This window comes from Nicotiana sylvestris, chromosome 4 (assembly GCF_000393655.2).
Source record: "Nicotiana sylvestris chromosome 4, ASM39365v2, whole genome shotgun sequence".
NCBI lineage: Eukaryota > Viridiplantae > Streptophyta > Magnoliopsida > Solanales > Solanaceae > Nicotiana > Nicotiana sylvestris.
Window position 1 is genome coordinate 62115927 of NC_091060.1, and position 26118 is coordinate 62142044.

General features: G+C 36.3%; 2 protein-coding genes across 2 annotated transcripts; one reads left to right on the top strand and one right to left on the bottom strand.

Annotated features, from left to right (window-relative positions):
• Positions 1-3158: 3158 nt before the first annotated feature.
• On the top strand, positions 3159-12002 carry LOC104245928 (serine/threonine-protein phosphatase PP2A-2 catalytic subunit). The gene is made up of 7 exons (XM_009801640.2): positions 3159-3403; positions 3487-3752; positions 7701-7815; positions 10277-10385; positions 10468-10545; positions 11237-11428; positions 11569-12002. The coding sequence occupies exons 2-7, from the start codon at positions 3500-3502 to the stop codon at positions 11740-11742; spliced, it is 921 nt and encodes a 306-aa protein (XP_009799942.1). The 5' UTR covers positions 3159-3403; positions 3487-3499; the 3' UTR covers positions 11743-12002.
• A 12301-nt stretch (positions 12003-24303) lies between these two features.
• Positions 24304-25806, bottom strand: LOC104218830 (F-box protein At4g00755-like). The gene is made up of 4 exons (XM_009769407.2): positions 25707-25806; positions 24970-25154; positions 24679-24879; positions 24304-24417 (listed from the first exon to the last, which is right to left on the bottom strand). Exons 1-4 carry the CDS (start codon positions 25804-25806, stop codon positions 24304-24306), a joined length of 600 nt encoding a protein of 199 aa, XP_009767709.2.
• Positions 25807-26118: the final 312 nt, after the last annotated feature.

Sequence of the window (26118 nt, forward strand, 5' to 3'; positions counted from 1 at the left end):
AATGCGAGATTTGTAGACCCTCAGCACCAGCCAATACTCAACTATTCCAAAACACATTCGAAACCCACCCGAGCCCCTCAGGCTCCAATATGAACATTCGCACAAATGTAATAACATCATACAAACTCGTTCGCTAGCTCAAATCATCAAAATAACATCAAAATCCAAGAATCAATCTTTAAAACTCAAGATTTTCAAGTTTGAAACTCAATTTTCCAATTTTTCACATAATACGCCGAAATACCCTCAAGGTCACCCGAGACCCAAACCAAATATCCATACAAGTCCAAAATATCATACGAATCTACCAGAATTGTCAAAATACCGATCCGAGGTTGTTTACCAAAAACGTTGACCTTAGTCAACTTAAGTCGTTTTTAAAGCCAAAAATCACATTTTCTTTAAATTTTCACCTATAAACTTTCCGAAAAATGACACGGAACATGGACGCAAGTCATAAATCATCAAATAAAGTTACCGGAGGTCTCAGAACACAAAAAAGAAGTTACTACTCAAAATGACCTATTGGGTCGTCACATTAATATTCGGTGTAAGTGTAAGTATTAAGTGTCTATTAGGCTATCTTGTCTAAACTTTGTTATATTATCAAGCATTTTCTTAATTTTCAAATTTTTTGGTATACTACATAGTATACTATGTTTACTAATGATTTTTTTTAGTATGTTAAACGACATTCATAGTGGGATGTCAAACTTTGTGAGACTAGTTTAGTAAGGATACTATTTTGCTTTTGCTTTGCTTTGTATCATTCTTCTTGATTTCATGTTGTTCCTATTTATCATATTTGTTTTATATTTTTTCGGTGATGTTATTAATATTGTCTTTTTTTTGTCTTTTTGTCTTCATGAGCCGAAGGTCTTTCGGAAACAACCTCTCTACTCCTTCGGGATAGAGGTAAGGTCTGCGTACATGCTACCCTCCCCAGACCCCACTAGTGGAATTTCACTGGGTCGTTGTTGTTGTTGTTAAACGACATTCATAATATTCTTTGTATACTAGTATACCATGAGGTATAATGTATAACACACCATAATTGTACTTGAATTATGATACATTTAATTTGAGTATGTTAAATGGTATTTACAGTATTCTTGATATATAATATACCATTATTACAATTGAATTATGGTATAGATGGTATTCAGAATATTTTTGGTATATTGGATCATATACCATGATTAGAGTTGAATTATGATATGCTGTGATTACTGGTATATTAAGTGATATCCACAATATTCTTGGTATACAGTATACCACGATTACAGTTGAATGGTATTTTCAAAATTATTGATATACTACAAAGTACATCATTGTTATTTTTGAATCATAGTATACTGAGTATGTTAAATATTATACTTAATATTCCTGGTATACTATAATGTATACCGTAATTATTATTGAATCATGATATACTTGTTGAGTATATTAAATGCTATACCTCATATCTTGGTATAATATACATTGGTACACTATGATTAGTGTTGATTCATGGTATACTTTATTTGAGTATGTTAAATGGTATACCCAATATTCTGGTATACTACACATTGGTATACCATAATTAGTGTTGAATTATGGTATACTTTGTTTGAGTATGTTTAATAGTATGTATCATCAATATATTTGGTATACTATACATTTGTATACAAGGATTACTATTGAATTATGGTATTCTCATATGTTTAGTATACTACACATTGGTACTATTATTAGTGTAGTATATCAAATTCGAGGATTTTGTCGATTTAACTATAAAGAACAAGAAAAAGTAAAAAAGAGTGACAAATATTTATTTTAAAAAACCTAAATTCTCTTAGAAATTTGAAAAAAGTCATCTACAAAAATAAGATAAAAATTTCAAAAAGAAGAAAGTGATACAAAAACTGTTGGTAATTATAATCGATTAATAGTTGTGTAAAAAATATTCTACTAGTAATTTTAATAATCAATTTTTTTTTTACCTAGAAAGAACAAAAACAAAACAAAAATGAAAGAAAATGATAAATGTTTTACTAGAGAAATTTTACTGAAAAAATAACAGAAAAAACTAAGATGAAAAAGAATAATAAAAAGGAAAAGTGACAGATATTTTGGATGAAAAGATTTTACTGAAAAGAACAAAATTAAGAAAAATAATAAATACAAAAAAATAACAAAAAGTTAAGACAAAAAAGTGAAAAAGAGCGAGAGATTATTAATAGAAAGAAGAAAAAAGAATAAAAAATAAAAGGAAAAAATAGAAGAAAGTAAGGAAAATTAATAAAGAAACTAAAAACGGTATAGGATTTTATTACAAAGAAACAAATAAAGTAAAAAACAACAATAAAATGAAAAAACTAAAAGAAAGTGAAAAAAGTGAAAAGTATTTTGGAGGAATAGATTTTACTGGAAAGAATAAAATTTTAAAAAATAAAGAAACACAACAAAAAATCATAAAAAATTAATAAAGTGAAAAAAGAGTGCAGGATTGTTACTAGAAAAAACAAAAAATAACCAAAAAAAAAAAAATGAAACGAAAAAATAACTACAATTTTTTTTGAAAATAATGCAATATTTTATAGAAAGAAAAAATAAAGTAAAATAATAACAAGAAAATAAGAAAAAATAAAAGAAAGTAAAGAGGAGAAAAAAAAGTGAATAACAAAAGAAAAAATAAGGGAAAAAAAGACAAAGGGGGAGGGCTTTAGGTGCAGCTTGAGCATAAGAAGGGAAGGAGCGTCCAGATAATAAATTTTTTCGGTTATTTTTCAACAAAATGAGCGATTTAGTCATAAATTTTTTAAAAATGGCTATTTGCGTCTAATTTTCTTTACACATACCCTTAGCAATCATTCCCAATGGGTTGAGTAACAAAAAAGAAAAATTAATTCATACTCTTATTTTACTACTATAACAACAAAGATTTTTTTCACTATTTTCTCAAATATCTGAGTGTGAATAAAAAATGTATAAGCTATTCACTAGCTGACGCGTGTCACCAGAGAACTCATATTTTGACGTGGCGGAACCACCGGAGAGGAATGTCGATTTTCCCAAAATTGACGTGCATCTCCATTTCATTTCATGTCATTTGAATTTCATTTTACATTCCATTTCTGAATTTCATTTCTCTATTTTCACCTTACACACAAAGACACATACAACACTTTGATAATAGAGACAAACATATAAAAATAGATCCTATACACAAAAAATAATTCTAATTACGAAATCTTTTGTTACATTTTCAAAGAGAATTTAGGAAAAAAAAAAGAAATTCATATGAATGGAGACAAATATCAGAAATAGGAGATAATTGGGTGATTGAAACCCTAATCCTACATATTCCGATGCTAAATCGGCTGTAATTTTTGAATTGTTTTCAGCTTAAATTTAATCTCCGGTACGCAAATTCGAATTAATTAATATTTTCCCGTTTGATCTTTGGTTGATTATTGCTAAATTAATCAAGCTAGGAATTTGCAGATTGGCGAGGAAAATGCCTTCGAACGCGGATGTAGATCGGCAGATCGAGCAATTGATGGAGTGTAAGCCGCTGGCGGAAGCGGAGGTGAAGATACTGTGTGATCAAGCGAGGGCTATACTTGTGGAGGAATGGAATGTGCAGCCGGTGAAATGTCCAGTAACTGTTTGCGGTGATATTCATGGACAGTTCTACGATCTCATCGAGCTTTTTAGGATTGGTGGAAATGCTCCCGATACCAATTATCTCTTCATGGGCGATTATGTTGGTGAGTTTTTTGAGATTTTGGTAATGGTTTTGGATTTTCGGAGATTTTATGGTTTTGGAATTTAGTAGGGCTGTGAATTTCGTGTTGAATTGTAAAAGTTAAGGTTTGGTTATCTATCGATCCTAAACTAGTTAGGCCCAGCTATATATGACTTCTAGGTACCCATTTATTTAGAGGATTCATTACATTTAGACTATTTTTTTTGTTTTCTTATGATGGTGGTGTTTGGGCAGCTTTTGCCACCTTGACTATTCTATCGGGTACCTTCTACTTCCAACTAGCACAAGTATCGGGTAGGTTAACTCTGCCCACCAAGGATTATGTGGGAAGAAATCACCTAGTGTTTCAGTCTACAACAATCCTCCTCTTTTATCTGTCTGGCAGGCTATGCTTTGTTTAGCACCCAGATCGAGTGGTAATTGCTAGTTTCGTCATGGCTTGCCTTTTGATTTTCTCATGTATGTAATAAATTTGGCATCGCAATTGTTGACATGAATGGAAAGTGCAAATACAAACAGTGCTAGTGTTAGTATCTCTTGAAGAATGGTGTAGGTTGTGCAACATTGTATAGAGTGATGTGTAGCTTTTATACTGAATATCTGTAGTTTGTTTCAAGTGTGAACATCTCACGAATGATTCTGCCTAAGAGAAATTTTGCATTTCATTGCTCAATCATTCAAGACATAAATGATTGTGATGCCATTCATCGATGGCTGAGTTACTGTCATGTGTCGTTCCTTGTTTTGACAATATATATTCAGCACATGTTGTTTGATAACAAATGGTGAGGCTTTACTAATGAATCATTATTGAGATGCAAGTTTTTAATGCGCTGGTGATTGGAAACTTGACAAAGTAAGACACCAGCCTTGATAGGAGGTGAATATGGAAGACTTTTCTCTCCATTAAGCGAATTTCAATAGCTTAAGATGTCTGAATTGGTCAAAGTTTTATAACATCCTCTTGGCACTTGCCGTACGTTAGGTGTGGAAAAAAAATTTGGCCCATCAAAAAGATGATGGCTGAAATGAGTTAGGAGTTATGCTTTCATTACCTGACAATTTAGTAGCTTGTCGTCTATGTAGATATTGTCCTTTTCCAGAATCCTTCGTAAGTGTGAGTGCAGGTTATTCCTGAAAGTAAGCATCTTGGTTGTTGGATAATCTTTTCTCAGAGTCGAAAGTTAGAGAAATAAGCCACTAAAATCTATTAGCTGTGAGGATTTGTCTTTCCGGACTTCCTTTTCATATAATTTTTTTCCGTTAGTTGAAGTACTCATTAAAAGCCTCGACATTGTTCTCTTTCAGTAAGAAATTTAACATACCAATTTCAATTGTGCATCAGAATGAGGCAAGATGAGGATAAAAAGTTGTACAAGTTAGCCAAGGTGAGAGAGAGGAAATCCCGGGACTTGGACCAAGTGAAGTGCATCAAAGACGAGGAAGGTAGAATTTTGTTGGATGAGGCACTTATTCAACGGAGATGGAAAACTTACTTTCATAAACTCTTGAACGAGGAAGGGGATAAGAGCATTATATTGAATGACTTGGATCATTCCGAGAGTCGTAGAGACTTTGGGTATTGTAGACTTTGCGTATTGTAGGTGTATAATACTGGAGGAGGTAGAGGGGATTATGCGCAAGATGAGCAGGGGAAAAGCGACCGGGCCAGACGAAATCCCGGTGGAATTTTTGAAGAGCGCGGGTAGGGCTAGCCTGGAGTGGCTCACTAGGTTATTTAATGTCATTTTTAGGACGACGAAGATGCTCGAAGAATGGAGATGGAGTACGATGATCCCTTTATACAAAAACAAGGGTGATATCCAAAATTGCAATAACTATCGGGGTATCAAGCTACTAAGCCATACAATGAAAGTATGGGAGAAGGTAATGGAGCTAAGAGTAAGGAGGATTATGTCTATTTCCGAGAACTAGTTCGGATTTATACCAGGATGATTAACTACGGAAGCTATCCACCTTGTTAGGAGATCGATGGAGCAATATAGAGAGAGGAAGAGGGATTTACATATGGTGTTCATCGACTTAAAGAAGGTCTACGATAAAGTGCTGAGGGAGGTTCTGTGGAGATATTTGGAGGCTAGAGGTGTTCCTGTTGCTTACATTAGGACTATTAAGGACATGTATGATGAAGCTAAGACTCGGGCGAGGACAGTGGGAGGGGACTCGGAGCATTTCCCAGTTGTGATGGGGTTGCACCAGGGGTCAGCGCTCAGCCCCTTTTTTTTTTGCCGGGTGATCATCGCACCTCACGCGCCACATTCAAGGAGAGGTGTTGTGGTGCTTGTTATTTACAAATGACATCATACTGACTGACGAGACATGAGGCAGTGTTAACGAGAGGTTAGAGGTTTGGAGGCAGACCCTAGAGTCTAAAGGTTTCAAGTTGAGCAGGACCAAAACAGAATACTTGGAGTGCAAGTTCAGTAACTCAGGTATTGGACGAAGACGTGAGGCTTGATTCACAAGTCATCCCTAGGAGAGAGAGCTTCAAGTGCCTTGGGTCAATTATACAAGGGAATGGGGAGATTGACGATGCTGTCACACATCGTATTGGGGCGGGGTGGATGAAATGGAAGCTCGCTTTCGGTGTTTTGTGTGATAAGAATGTGCCACCAAAATTTAAAGGTAAGTTCTATAGAATAGTGGTTAGACTGACTATGTTGTATTGGGCTGAGTGTTGGCCAGTCAAGAACTCTTATGTCCAGAAGATGAAGGTGGCTGAAATGAGGATGTTGAGATGGATGTGCGGGTATACCAGGTTAGATAAAATTAGAAATGAGGCTATTCGGGACAAGGTGGGCGTAGTCCCAGTAGAGGAGGAGATGCGAGAAGCGAGACTTTGATGGTTCGGGCATGTGAAGAGGAGAGGCACAGATTCCCCAGTGAGAAGGTGTGAGAGGCTAGTCTTGAGAGGGCCCAAGAAGAGGTAGAGGTAGGCCGAAGAAGTATTGGGAATAAGTGATTAAGCAAGACATAGCGATGCTCCAGCTTAGTGAGGACATGGCCCTAGATAGGAAGTTGTGGAGGTTGAGAATTAAGGTAGATGGTTAGGTAGTCGAGCATTGTCCTTGCGTGTTCCAATAGCTTGAGTGCATTGCTCAGTGTTGGTCTTGCGTTTCTTTTTCTTTAGATTTCTGTTATTACTTGTTGTTTGTTTCACTTCGGTTTCTGATTGCACCACTTAGTGTTAGTCTTGTATCATCGCTTCGATTTTCTGATAGGTTTGCTTGTTGTTGCTTCTTCCTTTTATCTTTCCTGAGTGGTGGTGGGCCTACTGGAAACAACCTATCTGCCTTTATATAGGTAAGGGTAAGGTCTGCGTACACATTACCCTTCCCAGACCCCACTTGTGGGATTTCACTGGGTTGTTGTTGTTGTAGTATCAGAATTCTGCAGTCGTTTCCTACTATTTATCTTTGTTTTTCTCCACAATACTGCCAAAGTGGCTTGTTCCCTGAACTCTAACTTTATATGTCTTGATAAAGTATATGTGTCAATATATGGAATTATGGATCCATAAACTGTAGGGTTGCATTAGTTTCATAAATAATTGGCACATTTTCCTTTCTACTATCATATTGTAGGACAAAGGCTTTTGAAGGTTTTCTTTTCTTTTTCTATTTATAATAATAATAATACTTTTGGATTTGAGATATGTTCCTTCATGTTAAGATTGCATACTACATTAGCCACAAGAACATCTGCTACTACTAATTTCTTCTTTCACTTTTTCTACAGCTATGTGTTTCATCTTCCCATACTTTACCTTTGTTTCTTGATATTAGCATTATTGGTTCCCCTGCTGGACAAGTATATAAGCATGCAAGTTTCAGCGAGAAAATTATATTGCCATAAACATCTATTATTAATAGGCTCTTCAATGGATGCTTATTTGCATCTATCATTAATGGTATTTCAATAAATGCAGACCGTGGATACTACTCCGTGGAGACTGTTACACTCTTGGTTGCTCTGAAGGTCCGGTATAGAGATAGAATCACGATTCTTAGGGGAAACCATGAAAGCCGGCAAATCACTCAAGTGTAAGTCATTTACTCTTTCGATCCTGAATATTATAATTCATGTTTTAGGTGCATAAAATGGCATATTGAAAAATTAACTTTTCTGTTGCACTATATGATCTGGTTTGTTATGAAGATGCGGTTGGGTACACGCGCGGCTTCTTATCTTCTTTCCCTCATCTCTTTGTACTTTGAAGCTCAGCTGCTTTACACTCTACCCCGTCAAAGAGGACACAAATAGAACTTTTATAGGCAGTGATGCCACAGTATCTAGAAAGTTGAAAACATGTATATCAGATGCACTTATCTTAGTTTAGGGGTGTTATGCACTTAGTTGATAGCTCACAGTATTAACTCTATAAGTTGACGTACTGGGGGGAAATAGTCTTTTCTGCATCATTTGGTGACTGATAGGTTGGTACATCTCTCTACTCCTTCGGGGTAGGGGTAAGGTCAAGGTTTGCGTACACACTACCCTCCCCAGACTCCACTAGTGGGATTTCATTGGGTCATTGTTGTTGTTGTTGTTGGTGACTGATAGGTTGGTACATGTGTTTCCGTTTGTTACTGTTTCACCCATCGTGTAAGATATCAGGGTAGTGTTATTTTCAAAATGGTTCAGTTGGCGGAACTATCTTATTATCGTGTCTTTAGAAGTGACTTCATTATTCCTTTTTGCTTGTGCTGAAACTTCAAATATTGACTTCTGTTTTGTCAAATGTCCTTGTTTTGGGTGTGGTCTTACTGATACGTGTCGCGTGCATGTGTGTGTGTGTGTGTGTTGAGTGTAGGTCTTCTCCCACTTCTCATCTCCTCCCAGAAAGAAAAAGAATATGTAGAGGAGAACTTGAGTTGGGATGGAGGTCTATTTAGTGTTCATTCTACTTAGAATTTACTGGCAGTGATAAACTCTCTCCCACAGACATATTCTGGGACAAGTATAACGCCTTCTGCTTTTAAGGAATCCCCAGGTATTGAGTATCTTGTTGAATGAACGGATAACTACGCCATGGTTGTCTTAGATCTGGACTAGATGAGCAATATATCAGCAATCAAAGGAGCTATTACTAGAGGTAAATTGGAAAGAAGGGCGTCTGACTTTAGAGCAGGCAACAAGAGATGTGATCTATTATTAGTATTCTGAAAGTCTTATTTAAAGGCAATATGTCAATGACAAGGTACCAGTTTTTATAGAGGATTACATAATGGCTCTCCCATCCTCTTAAAAAAGATACCGGTTTATCTGCCTATCTTGGAATTGGAATGGGTTGAGTTGATCAGCTGGACTAAACCTACGATATCAACTAAACCAAGGATACTTTTAACAAAGATATCTAATGAACTGATCAGAAAGCAACCACCGCCACCTTGTACAGAAGTTATTTTTTTAATTCTATTTTTCTCCAAAAAGCATTCAGCCTCCATCCCCATGCAGGACCCATTATAAAGAAAAGAATCTGAGGGGTTTCATATATAAAGCTGACTCCATTTTAGGATCAGGTTTAATTGTATACTTTTGCTTTCAAGGTCTCAAGTTCGAAACACACTGGGTGCAAACAATTTCTGAGGGCCATCGGACTGGGTAAAACCTGAATTAACCGTGGTGCACTTGCGGGAAACTCCTTGCCGAGGGCCTGTGCACCCCTGGGATTAGTCGGGGCTCTTAGAGACTCGGACACCCGTGCAAAACAAAAAGAAAAAATGGACTATATGCATGAGGCTGAAACAGTGTTAGACTTAATTAATTCCTACAGATTAGAAGGGATTATTTTATTTTATTTTTTTGCATTTTTGGATGTCAATATCACAGGAAAATCTTAGTGCTGCTCTTATTAATAAGATTAAGAAACATTTATCCTCCAAAATATTCTTCTCCTTTTGTGGTAAATATCCATCCACATTCATCCTTTTCTTGTGCTTCCAGTTTGATAACATGATTTCGATGCATTAACTGCTAGTTCTCTACCTTCTCCTTTCTTTGTTCTCTGGGGTAGTGGTTTTGGAGTGAGCAGGTAGCATGTGATACTTTGTCCTTTTAATTAATACAATTTTGCCCTTTTCAACATCCAAGCTTCTAAAGTGACATTGTCTTCCCACTCATTTTTTTCTTGCTTAGGATATGATTGCTAAGTTTGTCCAGGCAAGACGTCATGCCTTCTAAGAAAAACAGTGGCGAAAGGTCATGAGGAGCTAGTTTTAAGGTCTAGGATTAAACACTTCCTGTTTGTGCCTTGCCAAATTTGTCTGGCTGAAGCTTCATTTTAAACCACCAGATAGATGTATAACATTTGACAGGCTGATCCAAAGAAAGAAAAAAAAGAACAGACATTTGACAGTTGTTATCAAGAGATATATCTATAGGCAGTTCGCTAGGAGGATTTACTTTTGCTATTCATTGTCCATTTACAGTTTACCGAGGCTGCAAGACTATGACTGAACTCAGTCATGTATGGTGTTATTGAGTTGCCTCTTTTCATGACAGGTATGGTTTTTATGATGAATGCTTGAGGAAGTACGGAAATGCCAATGTTTGGAAGTACTTCACTGATCTTTTTGATTATCTCCCGCTGACAGCACTAATAGAGAGTCAGGTTTGAGCTGTTACTCTACTCGCTTTTCATTTCAAGAGAAGTGCTGAATATATTTCAAGCTTAACTCTTCTTTTTGTTTTAGATATTCTGTTTACATGGAGGACTCTCCCCTTCTTTGGATACGCTGGACAATATACGATCATTGGACCGTATACAAGAGGTATTGTATTATGTGTGCTTAAAGTTTTTATGCTTTGATAATACAGTGCTTTCTTTTGTAATACTACTGGCTCTTCTGCTTGCTCCATCTCATGCCAACATAGCTAAGTATAATCAATATCTGCGCTCGAAAGTTTTAATTTTTTAATTGATATCCATTGATGGTTCAGCCCATTGCAATATAGTTTATAGATACAGTAATTTGTTATTAGGGTGTAGTTGTATTAATCAAAAGGAAGTGGTATGCGCATAGTTTACAGTAAGGTTCAATAGATATATAAAATCAAATTAAGGACCAAGACTTGAATAGAAAGATTGTCTAAGTGTTTACTGTTTTCCTTTCTTTTTTCTTATTTGTCCTGGCACTTTGCAAATGTGAAGTGTATCATAGAGGTCTTAATGCAGCTCGGTCACTAATTGTTTATTTTTTATGGGAAGGAATCTGCTTTTCAATTCCCTCATAGCTAGAGATGGGAATTTATTCCATTTACTTCTTCTGATATTTACCTATAGCGTATATCTTACAACAATGGTATGTTTTATTGCTTCTTGAATCCTTATAAAAAAAATTGCTTCTTGAACATGTGGTCTATGGCCCAGTGGTTTCCATTGTTCCTAACGTTTCATGATTTTTGTTCTATGCACATTATCATTGCTGATCCTCATCAGTTAAGTCATACTGTGGTTATCAGGTTCCACATGAAGGACCAATGTGCGATCTTCTGTGGTCTGACCCAGATGATCGTTGTGGTTGGGGAATATCACCCCGAGGAGCTGGTTACACCTTTGGACAGGATATTGCATCTCAGTTCAACCACACCAATGGGCTTACTCTGATTTCTAGAGCCCATCAGCTTGTCATGGAGGGTTTTAATTGGTGTCAGGTTCGTGAACCCCACTAACCAAACTACTAAAATTTTTAAAAAAAAAACACCTATGTACCGTTTGTGTCTACTTAAGTTGAAATTGCTGCTTTTTAGTTATTACTTTGTATTTGACATGCTATTTGTTATAACTTCAACAGGATAAGAATGTTGTGACAGTATTTAGTGCTCCAAACTATTGTTACCGGTGTGGCAACATGGCTGCAATTCTAGAAATAGGCGAAAACATGGAGCAGAATTTCCTTCAGTTTGACCCAGCTCCACGGCAGATAGAGCCTGACACCACAAGGAAGACTCCTGATTACTTTTTGTGATCCCAATGCTTGCACTAATTGTTTGTAGTTCATCAAATGTCGTATTGCTGTAGATGTGTCTTAAAAAAGAGTTCTGTCATTTGAGGATTATCATCATTCTTTTGTGTTGTAGTCGTTCTGCTGGCTTTGAATGTGTGCCAGAGGTTCATCAGAGAGTTGAGAAGAGGCACTGAAGGTTTATCATGTATATTCTTTTCTAAAAGGGAGTAGCAATAACATGGTGCACTGTGTTCTATAAATTTGAATTTTGTGCTAGAAAACAGGCATTTCCCATCCCAAGTCATTCGTCAGTGACCGGCGAGGCACCAGTAAATTGGTGAGTGGTGATATCTATTAATATTTGTGCCACTTCTAACGGCAGTCCCTTGGATCTGGTCATCCCTCGCCACCTTTCTGGATTTATTTCGAACTCTGCAGAAGAGAAGAGGGAGTACTAGTGTTACATCACGTTTTCGTACGTAAAATTTCGCCTTCAAGTTAACCAACATAGACTCGGAGATGAGATCATCTTGATGTTAACGTACTTATGCTATTTATAACAAGCGATGAATAAGTGTTATGAAGGATAAAGAGTACACGAATTAACGAAAACGAGTTTTGTTGGCAATGGCCAATTAGGATAAAATACGGGTCGAGCGATAATATCCAATAATTATAAATTAGTACCATGCAAGGTACCATATGACCACGGTAGTGTAATATATGAAGTATTTTTGAAAATAAATAAAATTTTAAGTAATTTGTGATAATTTTTAAATTATGCGGGTAATGGATTAATTATCGAGTAATGAAATATTACCCGGTTAACTAATAAGTGGATAAATTAAAATCACCCCTCAAAGAGTAACGTGGCAGCCATGCCACTTCCAAACAATGACTCAGTCATTTTTGGGGTTAGGTGGCATAATGTCACATTTCACACTTTTTAAAGGAATTTTTACATTTGTATGCGATATAGTAAACTATATTACCCCATGCTTAACTTTTAATATAATTATCTTTTATATACCTAATTACCATTTATGTACATTTTAGGGGTTTTAATGGTATTAATTAGTCTCCTAATTTAACTCTATTGTATATTCCCACTCCCCCCAAGTTTCTCTCTTCAAACCCACCCTCTCACCCACGTATCAAACCACACCCCACGATTTCTTCTTCAATCACCCACTATTTCCTCTTCTAAAACCAGCGAAAATCTGTAACCCCTCCACCATTCACAACCATTAAAAAGATTTAAAGCTTTGAATTCGAATTTGGGTTTTAAAAAAATATTGTTTGTTTGGATTGGATGTTGCAAAGAATTGAGAATTCTCTCTACATCTCTCTCTATCTCTCAATCCCAAATTTCAGTAATATAAAGCAAAGGAAAAGAGAGCAGCAATTCCACCATTGACAACCATTAAAAAGCTTTGAATTCGATTTTGGGTTTTCAAAAATCATTATTTGTTAGGATTTTGTGTTGTTGCAAATAATTGGAAATATGGTTTGGAGTATATATCTCAATATTTTGAGGGGTTTTGGTGAAGATTAGACTTGGTTTTGGCTGAATTTCAGATTGAAACTCGAAGAAGAAGACATGACATACATTATATTGCAGAAATTGTAGAAAAATTGTATTTTGTTGTTTATTTATTTTTCTTTTATTCATTTAACTATTGTATGAAAGTTGAACAACATTGTATAAAAATTGTATTTAAATAGTATTATATTATAGTTGTATATAACTGAGTAGAAATAATATACGAAAATTATAGATAAGTTGTATAATATATTAAGAAGCCAAATTATTTCAATCAGATACGACACTCTTCCAAAATCAGTATGCATAAACAAATCACAAGTTTTCAATAAACAAATCACAAGTTTTGTATAATAAAGATGATTAGGAATAATTTCAAATCTTTGCAAAAGAAAGTTGGGAGCACGATAAAGATATATAGGTGTCAGCATGTTGACAATAGACAATTGAGACTTCCATTAATAGTAAGTCAATAGCACATGCACAGTTGAATAGTCTTTGCTGAGATAAAGTCAAACAAGAACACATAGACCAAGTCAGTTGACCCAGAAAAATTCATAGGTATTTTAAAGATCCACCGAATTGTGACATATGAGTGGAAACATAAGGAAAGAGAAGAGGAGGAAAAAAAGGAGAAATGGTGTAACTAAATCCCTTAATTGAAAGCACTAATAATGGATTGCGAGCCTTTTAAGGTGGAATGTAATGTATATATTTTGTTAACAAAACTTGTGTAGGTAGGGTAATTTACTAAACATGAACATTTAGGGTAATATAGTTTACTATATGACATAGGAATGTAAAAATTCCTTTTTTAAAAATCTTCCATATACACTAAGACTAACCCATTAGAATGAATATCATTCTTACACAAAGACTCCCTTCAACCATAACCCAAACATTAGCCATTGAATACAGAACATCTTCAACCAAGATTTTTAAATCCATAACTTTAGCAAGACTTGATTAACTTAAGTAAAATACTCCTTTCTGATTCTTGGTAACATTTAAAAGACACTTTGTCTTTAAGAACAAAAAAACATTCAACAACAGAATTGAAATCATAATTTTTCCAAAATTTCAAGACCAAGCGAAGTTCGTCCAATTTCAAAGAAATCCAGTGTAAATTTCGCAGAAGCAGATTTGTTCAAGTAATTCCAGGAACAAGTATGTTAAAGCCCTCCCTTCTTTCTTTTGGCATGGTCCAAATTATATTGAAGAAACGAGAAAATACACTCTTCTATAAATTGCTCTATTCATAGAAATAGTAGGGGTGTCTATATTCTTGATTCCCCATGAGAATTATTAATATCTTCTGTTCATGGGTCTCAGAATAATACGCAATTGGAAAAGTTTATCCAGAAGGAATATCGAGATTATTATGTATTTTTCATGCATTTCACTCATTTACACATGTGCATTCCCATGACCGGATGACGTTATATACGCGTATATATGTAAATATATGTATATGGGATATGGGAACAGGTTACGTCGTTTTATACACACCACCACCTGATCAGCTGGTATATGATAATGATGTTGCCCACAGTGGCTGAAATATGATTCAAACGACGTTATATACACGTATATATGTATGTATATGTATATGGGATATGGAAGAGGTTATGGCGTTATATACGCACCACCACCTGATCAGCTGGTACATGTTGATGATGTTGCCTATAGTGGCCGAGACGATATGATGGGATGCCCTCAATGGCTTGATGATATTATGTACACACATACCTATGCATGGCACGACATTTATACGCATGTGCATGATATTATAAACGTTTCAAAATTTACAGAGTTATTCAGGTTTAAAGGTATTTCTGTATTCCATGTCTCATCTATGTCTTTTACATACTTATTTTCATGCCTTACATACTCAGTGCATTTTTCGTACTAGCGCCTTATTTCACGGAGCCTGCGTTTCATGCCCGCAGGTGCAGGTAGGCAAACTGACGGTCCCCCTTCCTAGGATTCTTGATCAACGAGAGTTGGCGTGCTCCACTTGACCCGGAGTTGCTTTTGGTTTTGGTACGATACATATATATATATATATATGGGTAAGACGTGGCTCAGTCCCGTCTTTGTACAGTTATGTTTCTATTAGTGGTATGTAGACAGTATGTCTAGTTGGGTTGTATGTGGCCTTATCGGCTTTCAATTTTGGATGTATAATTGTCTATAGCAGTCTTGCCGGTTCGCCCACTGTATTCTTCCTGTATACGTACATATGTTTTGATGGCAGGTTTCTTTCACATATGTTATTTTCGTAATGCAGCAGATGTTATACAGGTTCATATCGTAGACACATGCTTAGGGGTGTTTGACAGATAGGACTCAGGCACCCGTCACCGCCCATCGGTTTGGGTCATGATAAAAGTTTTATAAGAGCAGTTCTATCCTAAGGTTGTCTACAGACCGTGTCTAGTAGAGTCTTGTTTATGGGTGTGTCGTGCACCACACTTATAGGCAGGAGGTTACAGGACATATAGGATGTTATCCTCTCTTCTTATCTTAGATCGTGCGATATAAGCATTCATGTTCCTAACGATGTGTTACGTTTTCAGTGATGCCTCCGAAGACTACAACAACTAGCACGGGTCAGAAGGCTACGAAGGTGTTAGAAAGAGAGATAAGTTATACTCTGGATTCATACCCATTGGAGATAATGGGTTCTATTGAGGAGGATCCATATGAGTCATTCGTTCGAGTTGTTTCGACCACTCTGGCAGTAGATGGGGTGAGAGGAGTTCCGCCCTTGCCAAGGCCCTTAGTTTCATTATCACAGCTTGTTGATTAGGGTATGAGGGGAGTAATGCATGGATTGGCACAACCGGGATTCCCTCAGGCTCAAAATTATGTCATGGCATTTGCGGACACCAGCTCTTCTGAGGTTCCAGATAGTCCACAGTCTTGGGAGTCCATCAATCAAGGTTCGCCAGTGTATGTTATGGGATATGTAGAGGAAGAGGATAGTAGCCGGGCCAAGAGGAGGAAGGTAATCGATAAGGATATGAAGGTTCCGCTTCGAAGTGTTTCTGATCAAGGTTTTTATATAGGACGAGGCAAGGACCCTCTACTGTAGACTTCCTCCAAGTGTCAGTTTTTGATTGGTGACTTCCACCTCTTCTTAGAATATTACCAAGTCAGGGTTCTAAATGTGTTAGGTTGTTTTATGAGGACGTAGAGAGCCCCATCCCGACTTGTATATATTATGGTTATGCCTACTTAGAGGTTTTGAAGACATTATCCCGTATATAGTTTTGGGTATGACATGTCTACGGCCTAGTCGACCGCTATGTATATAAACCTTTTTGTAAATTAGTTATGCAAGTTATGTTTTAATATTGTTACCTATATATATGGATGTGGCCCGAAGTGGCCCGTGATAGATTTGATAATAAACAAGGATAATATACGTGGTGTTCGGTTGGGTAGGACTTGATATATAGTAGGTAAGGATGTATTGGCCTCTTGTTATGCTAATATCAAGTGTAGATCAAAGATGGTTTGATTTCAGTTTCCTGGAGAGCCTGTTTTAGAATGGCAAGGTAATACTGCATTGCCAAATGTAAATTTATCTCCTATCTCAAGGCAAGGAAGATGATCAGAAAGGACTATATTATCACTGAGTTTGGGTTTAGGATGTGGAAGTAGAGTTACCAACCATTAGGTCCATCCATGTGGTGAATGGGTTTCTGGAAGTTTTCCCCGATGAGCTTCCGGGTCTTCCGCAAGAGCGAGAAATTGAGTTTTTTATTGACCTACTACTACCAGATATTCATCCAATATCTATTCTCATAAAGAATGGCCCCTGCAGAGCTGAACGAGTTAAAGGAACAACTAAGGGGCTTGCTTGGAAAAAGGTTTTATCAAATCTAGTACATCACTGTGGGGAGCACCTGTGTTGTTTGTAAGAAAGGAGGATGGTTCTTTACGAATATGTATTAATTATAGGCAGTTGAATAAGGTGACGATCAAGAATAAGTACCCACTAAAGAGAATTGATGATTTATTTGATTAGTTGCAAGGTGCCAAGTGTTTTCAAAGATAGACGGGGGGTCCAGGTACTATCAGGTTAGGGTTAAGGATAAAGATATTCCGAAGACAACATTTAGGACCAGATATGAGCACTTTGAGTTTCGGGTTATGTCGTTTGGTCTGACCAATGCCTCAATAGTATTCATGGATTTAATGAACCGAGTGTTCAGGCCTTTTTTAGATATGTTCGTAATTGTATTTATTGACGATATATTGGTATATTCTCGTTCAGATGCTGAGCATGCAGATCATCTGCGTACTATGCTCAGAGTTTTACAAGAAGGGAAGTTGTATGCAAAATTTTCTAAATATGAACTCTGGTTGAACTCTGTAGCTTTCCTTGGGCATATTATTTCGGGTCAGGACATCCGAGTGGATACACAAGAGACTGAGGCCGTGAAGACTTTGTCAAAACCCACAACACCAATGAAGGTTCGTAGCTTCTTTTGGCAGGTTATTACAAGAAACTTGTAACAAAATTTTCTTCTCTTCTAAGCACCTTTGACCAAAGCGGTATGTGGTGTCTTGCTTGATGTTCCGGAATAACATAAGGAAATCTATGGTGCAAGAAGGTTGAAGAAAGGTTACAAATAAGTATAAATAGATATGTGTAGGTCGCAATCTAAAGTATGGTAGAGCAATAAGGTTCTAGGAAGACAAGAGAAAAGATAAGAAAAGACGAGTGAAAAGGTGGCGAGAATGGATAAGTTCTTGGGGTTAAGCTCATGAGAGAGTTGATAGTTTCTCTAAGTTATAGAAGGCTCAGTATGGCCTGAAAGGACTTAAAGGAGTCTAAGACTAGTAACATTTAGAACAGATGAAATACTACCCTAATAGTGGGATAAAGGCGTAATTGTGATGGATAAAGGATGAAGTTTGGGCCTCCGAAGAGGGGAATTTCCTAAATTGTAAAAACAAATTAGAATACCCATGTAAGTTGACTCAGAAGGGAGCAAAGATTCAATGGGCCGATGCTCGTGAACAAAGTTTCCAGGCATTAAAAGACAAATTAACTCCAGCACCGGTTCTAACGCTCCCAAAAGGGACCGATGGTTATGTTATCTATTTCCACGCTTTAGGCATTGGATTAGGTTGTGTGCTGATGCAGCATGTTAAGGTTGTGGCTTATGCTTCTAGACAACTAAGAAAGCACGTGAAGAACTACCCGACCCACAACTTAGAGTTAGCTGCGGTGATTTATGCACTAAAGATGTGGAGGCACTACTTATATGGCATTCATGTTGATGTCTATACGGATCATAAGAGCCTCTAGTACATCTTCAAACAAAAGGAATTGAATCTACGTCAAAGGAGATGGTTGGAGCTACTTAAAGACTATGGCGTTGATATTTTATACCATCCAGGGAAGACGAACGTAGTAGCCGACGCCCTCAGCCATAGATCTATGGGTAGCCTGTCGTATTTACAACCAGAAAAGAGGGGAATAACCCATGAGGTTCATCATCTAGCTAGTCTTGGAGTTTGGATACTGGACTCAGGTGGCGTTGGAATTACTCTTCAAGATATGGAAACATCCTCTTTAGTAACTGAAGTAAAGGAACGCCAGTATGAGGATCTTGTGTTAGATCATTATAGGGATACCACCCTTCAGAAGGAGAAGACGCCGTTAGAAATTATAGAAGATGGGATCCTCAAATATCAAGGACAGTTATGTGTGCCTAATGTTGCAGGGCTGCGTCGGCAGGTTATGGGAGAAACTCACTATTCTCGTTATTCTATCCATCTATGAGCAACAAAGATGTATCATGATATCAAGAAATTATATTGGTGGGTTATTGCAAGTTATGGAGATTCCGACTTGGAAATGAGAAGTAATCAATATAGACTTCATCGTAGGTTTACCTCGTACCCAGCGTAAGTTCGATTCGATATGGGTGGTTGTTGATAGACTTACAAAGTCAGCTCATTTCTGCCCATTAGAACTACATATTCCTTGGAGGATTATGCAAGGCTTTATATTAAGGAGATAGTACGACTGCATGATGTCCCTATATCTATTATCTCGGATAGAGGAGCTCAATTCACAATTAACTTCTGGAAATCCTTCCAAAAAGGATTGGGGACTCAAGTAAGTCTTAGTACAACATTTCATCCCAGAAAGACGAATAGGCTGAGCGTACTATTCAAACACTGGAAGATATGTGACGAGCTTGTTTAATAGATTTCAAAGGTAGCTAGGATGATCACCTGCCACTTATTGAGTTCGCATATAATAATAGTAACCACTCCAGTTACATACGAAGATCCTTATGGACGAAAGTGTAGGTAGCCTATAGGGTGGTTCGATGTTGGGGAAGCTACGTTAATAGGACCAGAATTAGTACAACAGGTAATCGAGAGAATTAAGATTATACATGAAAGGCTATTGACAGCTCAAAGCCATCAGAAGGCTTATACAGAAGGTATCACCGATGAAAGTTGTCATGAAGTTTAGAAGGAAAGGCAAACTTAGCCTACGGTATATTAGGCCTTATAAGATCATTCAGAGAGTGGGCCAAGTAACTTATGAGTTAGAATTTGCCTCAGAGTTTGAGCCTGTCCATCCGTATTTTTTTGCGTATCTATGTTATGAAAGTATATTGGTGATCCTACACGAGTGTTGCCCACGAATGATATACAAATTATAGAGAACTTATCATACGAGGAAATTCCGATTGCCATCCTATACCGACAAATCCGCAAGCTACAAAATAAGGAGGTAGCCTCCGTGAAAGTGCTTTGGAGAAACAACAATGTGGAAGAGATGACTTGGGAGGTCGAGGAAAATATAAAGTCTAGATATCCCTACCTATTTCCTCCTCTAGAGAAGGGTCCGACTGAGACGTCATAATCATAAGGTACGTGTATAAATTCTTATGTTGGTTATTGTCGTTGGTCGTGTGAGGCCATGGTCATTATTCATAATTGTGGTCCTGTGTGGCGTTGGGTTATTAAGCTTCTACGAGGAGAATTGGTAGTGGTGTTGTTACAAAGGCGACCCTGCCAAAGTTATATAGATCACGGGGAGTTGAACATTTGAGGACGAATGTTTCTAAGGGGGGGGGGGAAGGATGTTACATCTCGCGTTTTCGTATGTAAAATTTCGTCTTCAAGTTAACCGACGTAGACTCGGGGATGCGATCATCTAGACGTTAACGTACTTACGCTATTTATAACAAGCGATAAATAAGTGTTATGAATGATAAAGTGGTATACGGATTAACGAAAACAAGTTTCGTTGGGAATGGCCAATTTGGAATAAAATACGGGTCAAGCGATAGTATCCGATAATTATAAATCAGTACCATGCAAGGTACCATATGACCACGGTAGTGTAATATATAACGTATATATAAAGTATTTTAAAAATATAGAATTTTAAGTAATTTGCGATAATTTTTAAATTATACGGGTAATAGATTAATTATCGGGTAACGAAATAATACCCGGTTAACTAATAAGTGGATAAATTAAAATCACCCCCAAAGAGTAACGTGGCAGTCATGCCACTTCCAAACAATGACTCTTAGTCATTTTTGGGGTTAGGTGGCATAATGTCACATTTCACACTTTTTTAAAAATCTTCCGTATACATTAAGACTAACCCATTAGAATGAATATCATTCTTACACAAAGACTCCCTTCAACCATAACCCAAACATTAGCCATTGAATACAGAACATCTTCAACCAAGATTTTTAAATTCATAACTTTAGCAAGACTTGATTAACTTAAGTAAAATACTCCTTTCTGATTCTTGGTAACATTTAAAAGACACTTTGTCTTTAAGAAAAAAAAAACGTTCAAGAACAGAATTGAAATCAAAATTTGTCCAAAATTTCAAGACCAAGCGAAGTTCGTCCAATTTAAAAGAAATCCAGTGTAAATTTGACAGAAGCAGATTTATTCAAGTAATTCCAGGAACAGGTATGTTAAAGCCCTCCCTTCTTTCTTTTGGCATGGTCCAAATTATACTGAAGAAACGAGCAAATACACACTCTTCTATAAATTGCTCTATTCATAGAAATAGTAGGGGTGTCTATATTCTTGATTCCCCATGAGAATTATTAATATCTTCTGTTCATGGGTCTCAGAATAATACGCAGTTGGAAAAGTTTATCCGGAAGGAATATTGTGATTATTATGTATTTTTCATGCATTTCACTCATTTATACATGTGCATTGACCCATGACCAAATGACGTTATATACACGTATATATGTAAATATATGTATATGGGATATGAGATATGGGAAAAGGCTACAGCGTTATATATGCACCATCACCTGATTAGCTGGTATATGATGATGATGTTGCCCACAGTGGCTGAAATATGATTCAAACGGTGTTATATACGCGTATATATGTATGTATATGTATATGGGATATGGGAAGAGGTTATGACGTTATATACGCACCACCTGATCAGCTAGTATATGTTGATGATGTTGCCCACAGTGGACGAGACGATATGATGGGATGCCCTCAGCGGCTTGATGATATTATGTACACACATACCTATGCATGACACGATATTTATACGCATGTGCATGATATTATAAACGTTTCAAAATTTACAGAGTTATTTTCATGCCTTACATACTTAGTACATTTTTCGTACTGACGCCCTATTTTACGGGGCCTGCGTTTCATGCCCGCAGGTGCAGGTAGGTAAGCTGACGGTCCCCCTTCTTAGGATTCTTGATCAGCGAGAGTTGGCGTGCTCCACTTGACCCAGAGCTGCTTTTGGTTTTGGTACGATAAATTTATTATATATATATATATATATATATATATATATATATATATATATATATATATATATATATGGGTATGACGTGGCTCAGTCCCGTCTTTGTACAGTTATGTTTCTATTAGAGGTCTGTAGACAATATGTCTAGTTGGGTTGTATGTGGCCTTGTCGGCTTTCAGTTTTGGATGTATAATTGTCTATAGCAGCCTTGCCGGCTCGCCCACTATATTCTGCCTGTATACGTACATATGCCTTGATGGCAGGTTTCTTTTACGTATGTTATTTTCGTAATGCAGCAGATGTTATACAGGTTCATATCTTAGACGCATGCTTAGGGGTGTTTGACACATAGGACTCAGGCACCAGTCGGTTTGGGTCGTGACAACCAGGCGTTTGTCTGTATATTTGGTATTCCATAGTTATTCTAGATGTTTACATTTTCCTCTTTGTTGCTGTCTTTGATGAACCATAGGTAAAATTTATGTATGACGAAAGTCTAAAATGAAGCAGAATATGCAGTTCTTGCAAATTGTTGATTACTGTCAACTATTCTAAATTAAAAAAAAAAATCTGAAACGTTTTGTAAATTATTTGTGAAGTGTTTTAAGACAGCTTCAGAGGCCTGTATGTGGGAAGAACCTAATTTTACTTCGATGAAACTTAAACCGGTGAAAGTCTACAGTAACGAAACAGCCCTTCAGTATAACATCATGATCGACTTGATTGCTAAACGTATAGATACCTTATCCTGTCCGCACTCAAGTGTTCAATATATTTAATTTAACATTAATAGGCATTAGATTATTCACTTGAATATTACACCAATTTTTTTGAAATTAACTAAATAACACAATAAAATTATACTGTCCAATTTGGAAGTCATAATTAAAGAGTAATAGCTATGACTTCGGATATAAACACCTATATTGACTAGGAGTACTCTCACTTCGTTACCCTAATAGATTATATTCGGACATACACCAATCCAACAATTAAATACATGATGCATGTCTACACAAACATGACTATTACTAAATCTTAGTTAATAAGTACACATTTTCATCATAATTGTCACTTAACAATAATAAATTAGTATAATTTGTTATAAACATTTGATACGGATAAGTTTTTACCCTTGTATTTGAATGATATCTACATTTTCCTTCCTCTACCGTCTTGATGAGACAGCCTACTGTTCCTGGAAGGAAACTAAAGAAAAGATGTAGTGCATTATTATTTCCCACTTCTAATGGTTGTCGAAGACTTGATTCCCTCTTCTCATTAGAAGTGATTTGTTGTAACTTCTATTATACGGAGTTAGGTAAAAAAAAAGAGTTATTAATTTTAAAGGTGATAATAAGTTGAATGCAGAAAACTAAAGTAGGTAAGTAAAATGATATCAAGGGGTCGTTTGGTAGGATGTATTAGGAAAAATAATACATATATTAGTTTTGGTATTATTAATCCCTTGTTAGATAGTACTTTTTAATTTATGTATCACTAATATTTGTATTAATTGTACACCCTATTCAGAGTCATTGTAACTCTCTCTTCACTAGTGAGGGTTAGCCCCCAACGGCTATTTAGTATTGTCGTTAATATTATTTTTAAATGTCACTCACTTCTGCACTTAAATCCCCCATGCTTGCTTTGTATATAGTGATAGATTTATGCCTTTGAGGGCTACTTACAACAGGTCCACCATCCTCTTTCGTAGAATAAAATTAAATGTGTGAGGCTGTGAGCAATCTGTATCTATATGTATATTTTGGGTTCTCTGCCTATTCACCTAAAACTACAGAGAGAAAATATAGAGTCACAACATAAACACACACGCTTCCGCATGAGGAACTCCATTGAATTTATCACATTAATAAAATTGGAGCGGTTAAGCAAGTAAATAAAGAAAGAATTGACAAAATTACAAAATAACCTGTGATTTTATCTTAGAAGCAATATTAATTTTTTCGCCAGATTTAGAGGAACAGTAAAAGGTAATTATGCAACATGGAAATACTTAATAAATGAACTAACATACAAACTCCTCTCCAAATACCTACTGGACCAAAGAGGTAATGCTAAATTCAAAACTTCTGTAATATGACAATGAAGCCCGAGTACATGATTTTTAAGTCTTTAAACACAATCAAGCAGTAAAATAAATGTCCTCCATGGTCTAAAAAGTCGGTGCATGAGCTATAAATGAAGAAGAAGAAGAAGAGTAACAAAATTGTCATCGTTTAGAAAATTCACATCCCATCCTCTGTAAGAAAGACATTGCTATCAAATTATTGGCAATAATGAACAAGCGTCTTAGATGAAACATCAACCATGACAGCTCCAGCTCCTAGTAGTTTCGTCAGCAAAGAAGAGTATTAGCTCATGAATGAGCACCTAACAGCACTGTTAAAATGAGTGTAATACTTCCGCCAAGTACATGTTCCGACACAAGTAAGATCAGGAATAGGTTAGAAACCACTATTATTACTTGGGAAGTAGTTATTATCCCAAGAAAAGATGTCAGTCTAGAGTATCCATTTGATTGATTGCTTCACAAATGAGAACTATCCAGAACAAAAGAAACTCAAATATTGTTACTGTTTCTCACCTGAGCCATGGGAAATGCTGGTGAGGTATATGTCCATACAATTTTGTCTATTAAAGATCCTTGAGCAGCCGCAGATTCATGTCTGTCGTCAATTTCTACATCTATTTTAACGTTAGGATGTCCCACTCTGAATCTCACAACTTTTGTTGAATTAAGGGGAAAGCCAAACTGGAAATATGTTGTTACAAAATCATAATATTTCTGGTTAATGAGGAAAAAAAAAACAAATAAGTCAAATGAAGAAATCCAACATCAGATAGAACTTGAGGTGTAACCTTGAAATGGTTGTACATGAATTTTTGAAATCAGGCACAACTTTGAGATTATTTTATATGTTAATGTCTCAGGAAATGTAGGATCACTTTCTCCTCTACTAGACCAGTATGAAACCTTGCAGCCAACCCGATCACTTGGTTCTAATGTATTCAGGATGCTTTCTTCAGGATAGTTGTCAGTGCTTGATGCAAGGATTGCATCTGTTAAGCAATCATACAATTGGAAAGGCACTTTCCCATAAACGTATAAACTCTGTGATCTCACTCTAAACATAACCACTCCGTATATTTTTCAGGCTGAGATACCATTGGTATAATTGTGCTTTTAACTTCAATCATATTTGCAACACCTGATATTTCAAGGGAGGTTATGATTTTGATGAGGAAAAGAAGGCTACAAACTTCTATAAGATTGTAAATGTAATACTAACATATTTGCAGTTTACAGAGTAGAATAGCAAAATACTGAACTGGTACACTAGGCTCCCATTATGTGTAGGATTGGGGGCAGATGTGAACCACAATTGGTCTATTGTGTAAAGTCTAATTACCTTGCATTTCTAAAAAAATTGTTTCCACACCTTAAATCGATAATATCTTAGTCGTATAGAGTCAACTCCTATTTGCGCCAAAGCTCCCTTTTAGAGTATTCCTAGTCAAGCTTAGCTTATCTCTATCAAAAAAATAAAATACTTGTGAGTGGAGAAGAATTACTTATTTTCTCACGCTGTACATGAAGAAGAACTATTTTACCTTTAGAGGAGTTGAGGCTAAAAGTAGGTTGATTAGATCCAAAGCAACTGATATTAAAAAACAAGCTGCTCTGGCAAATCTTCCTTCTATGATCATGCATTTTAGATCCATATTATCAGCAAAATGCTACAGAAAAATTATATGATTAGCAAGCTTACTAACATTATTGTTCCAACTATTAAGAATATTGATGCGACAAAGTTGAACAACAGATCATAATATCTATATTAATTCTATGTTCCGAGGCTTTAAAAACCTCCTTTTGTCTTATCTCGATTTGCGTGCACTGTCCGGACGTATATCCGGAAAGCTTTTATGTGAAAATTTAAGAAAAATGGTAATTTTTCCTTGAAAATTAAATTTAAGTTGACTTCGGTCGACATTTTGGGTAAATGGATCCGAACCCATGATT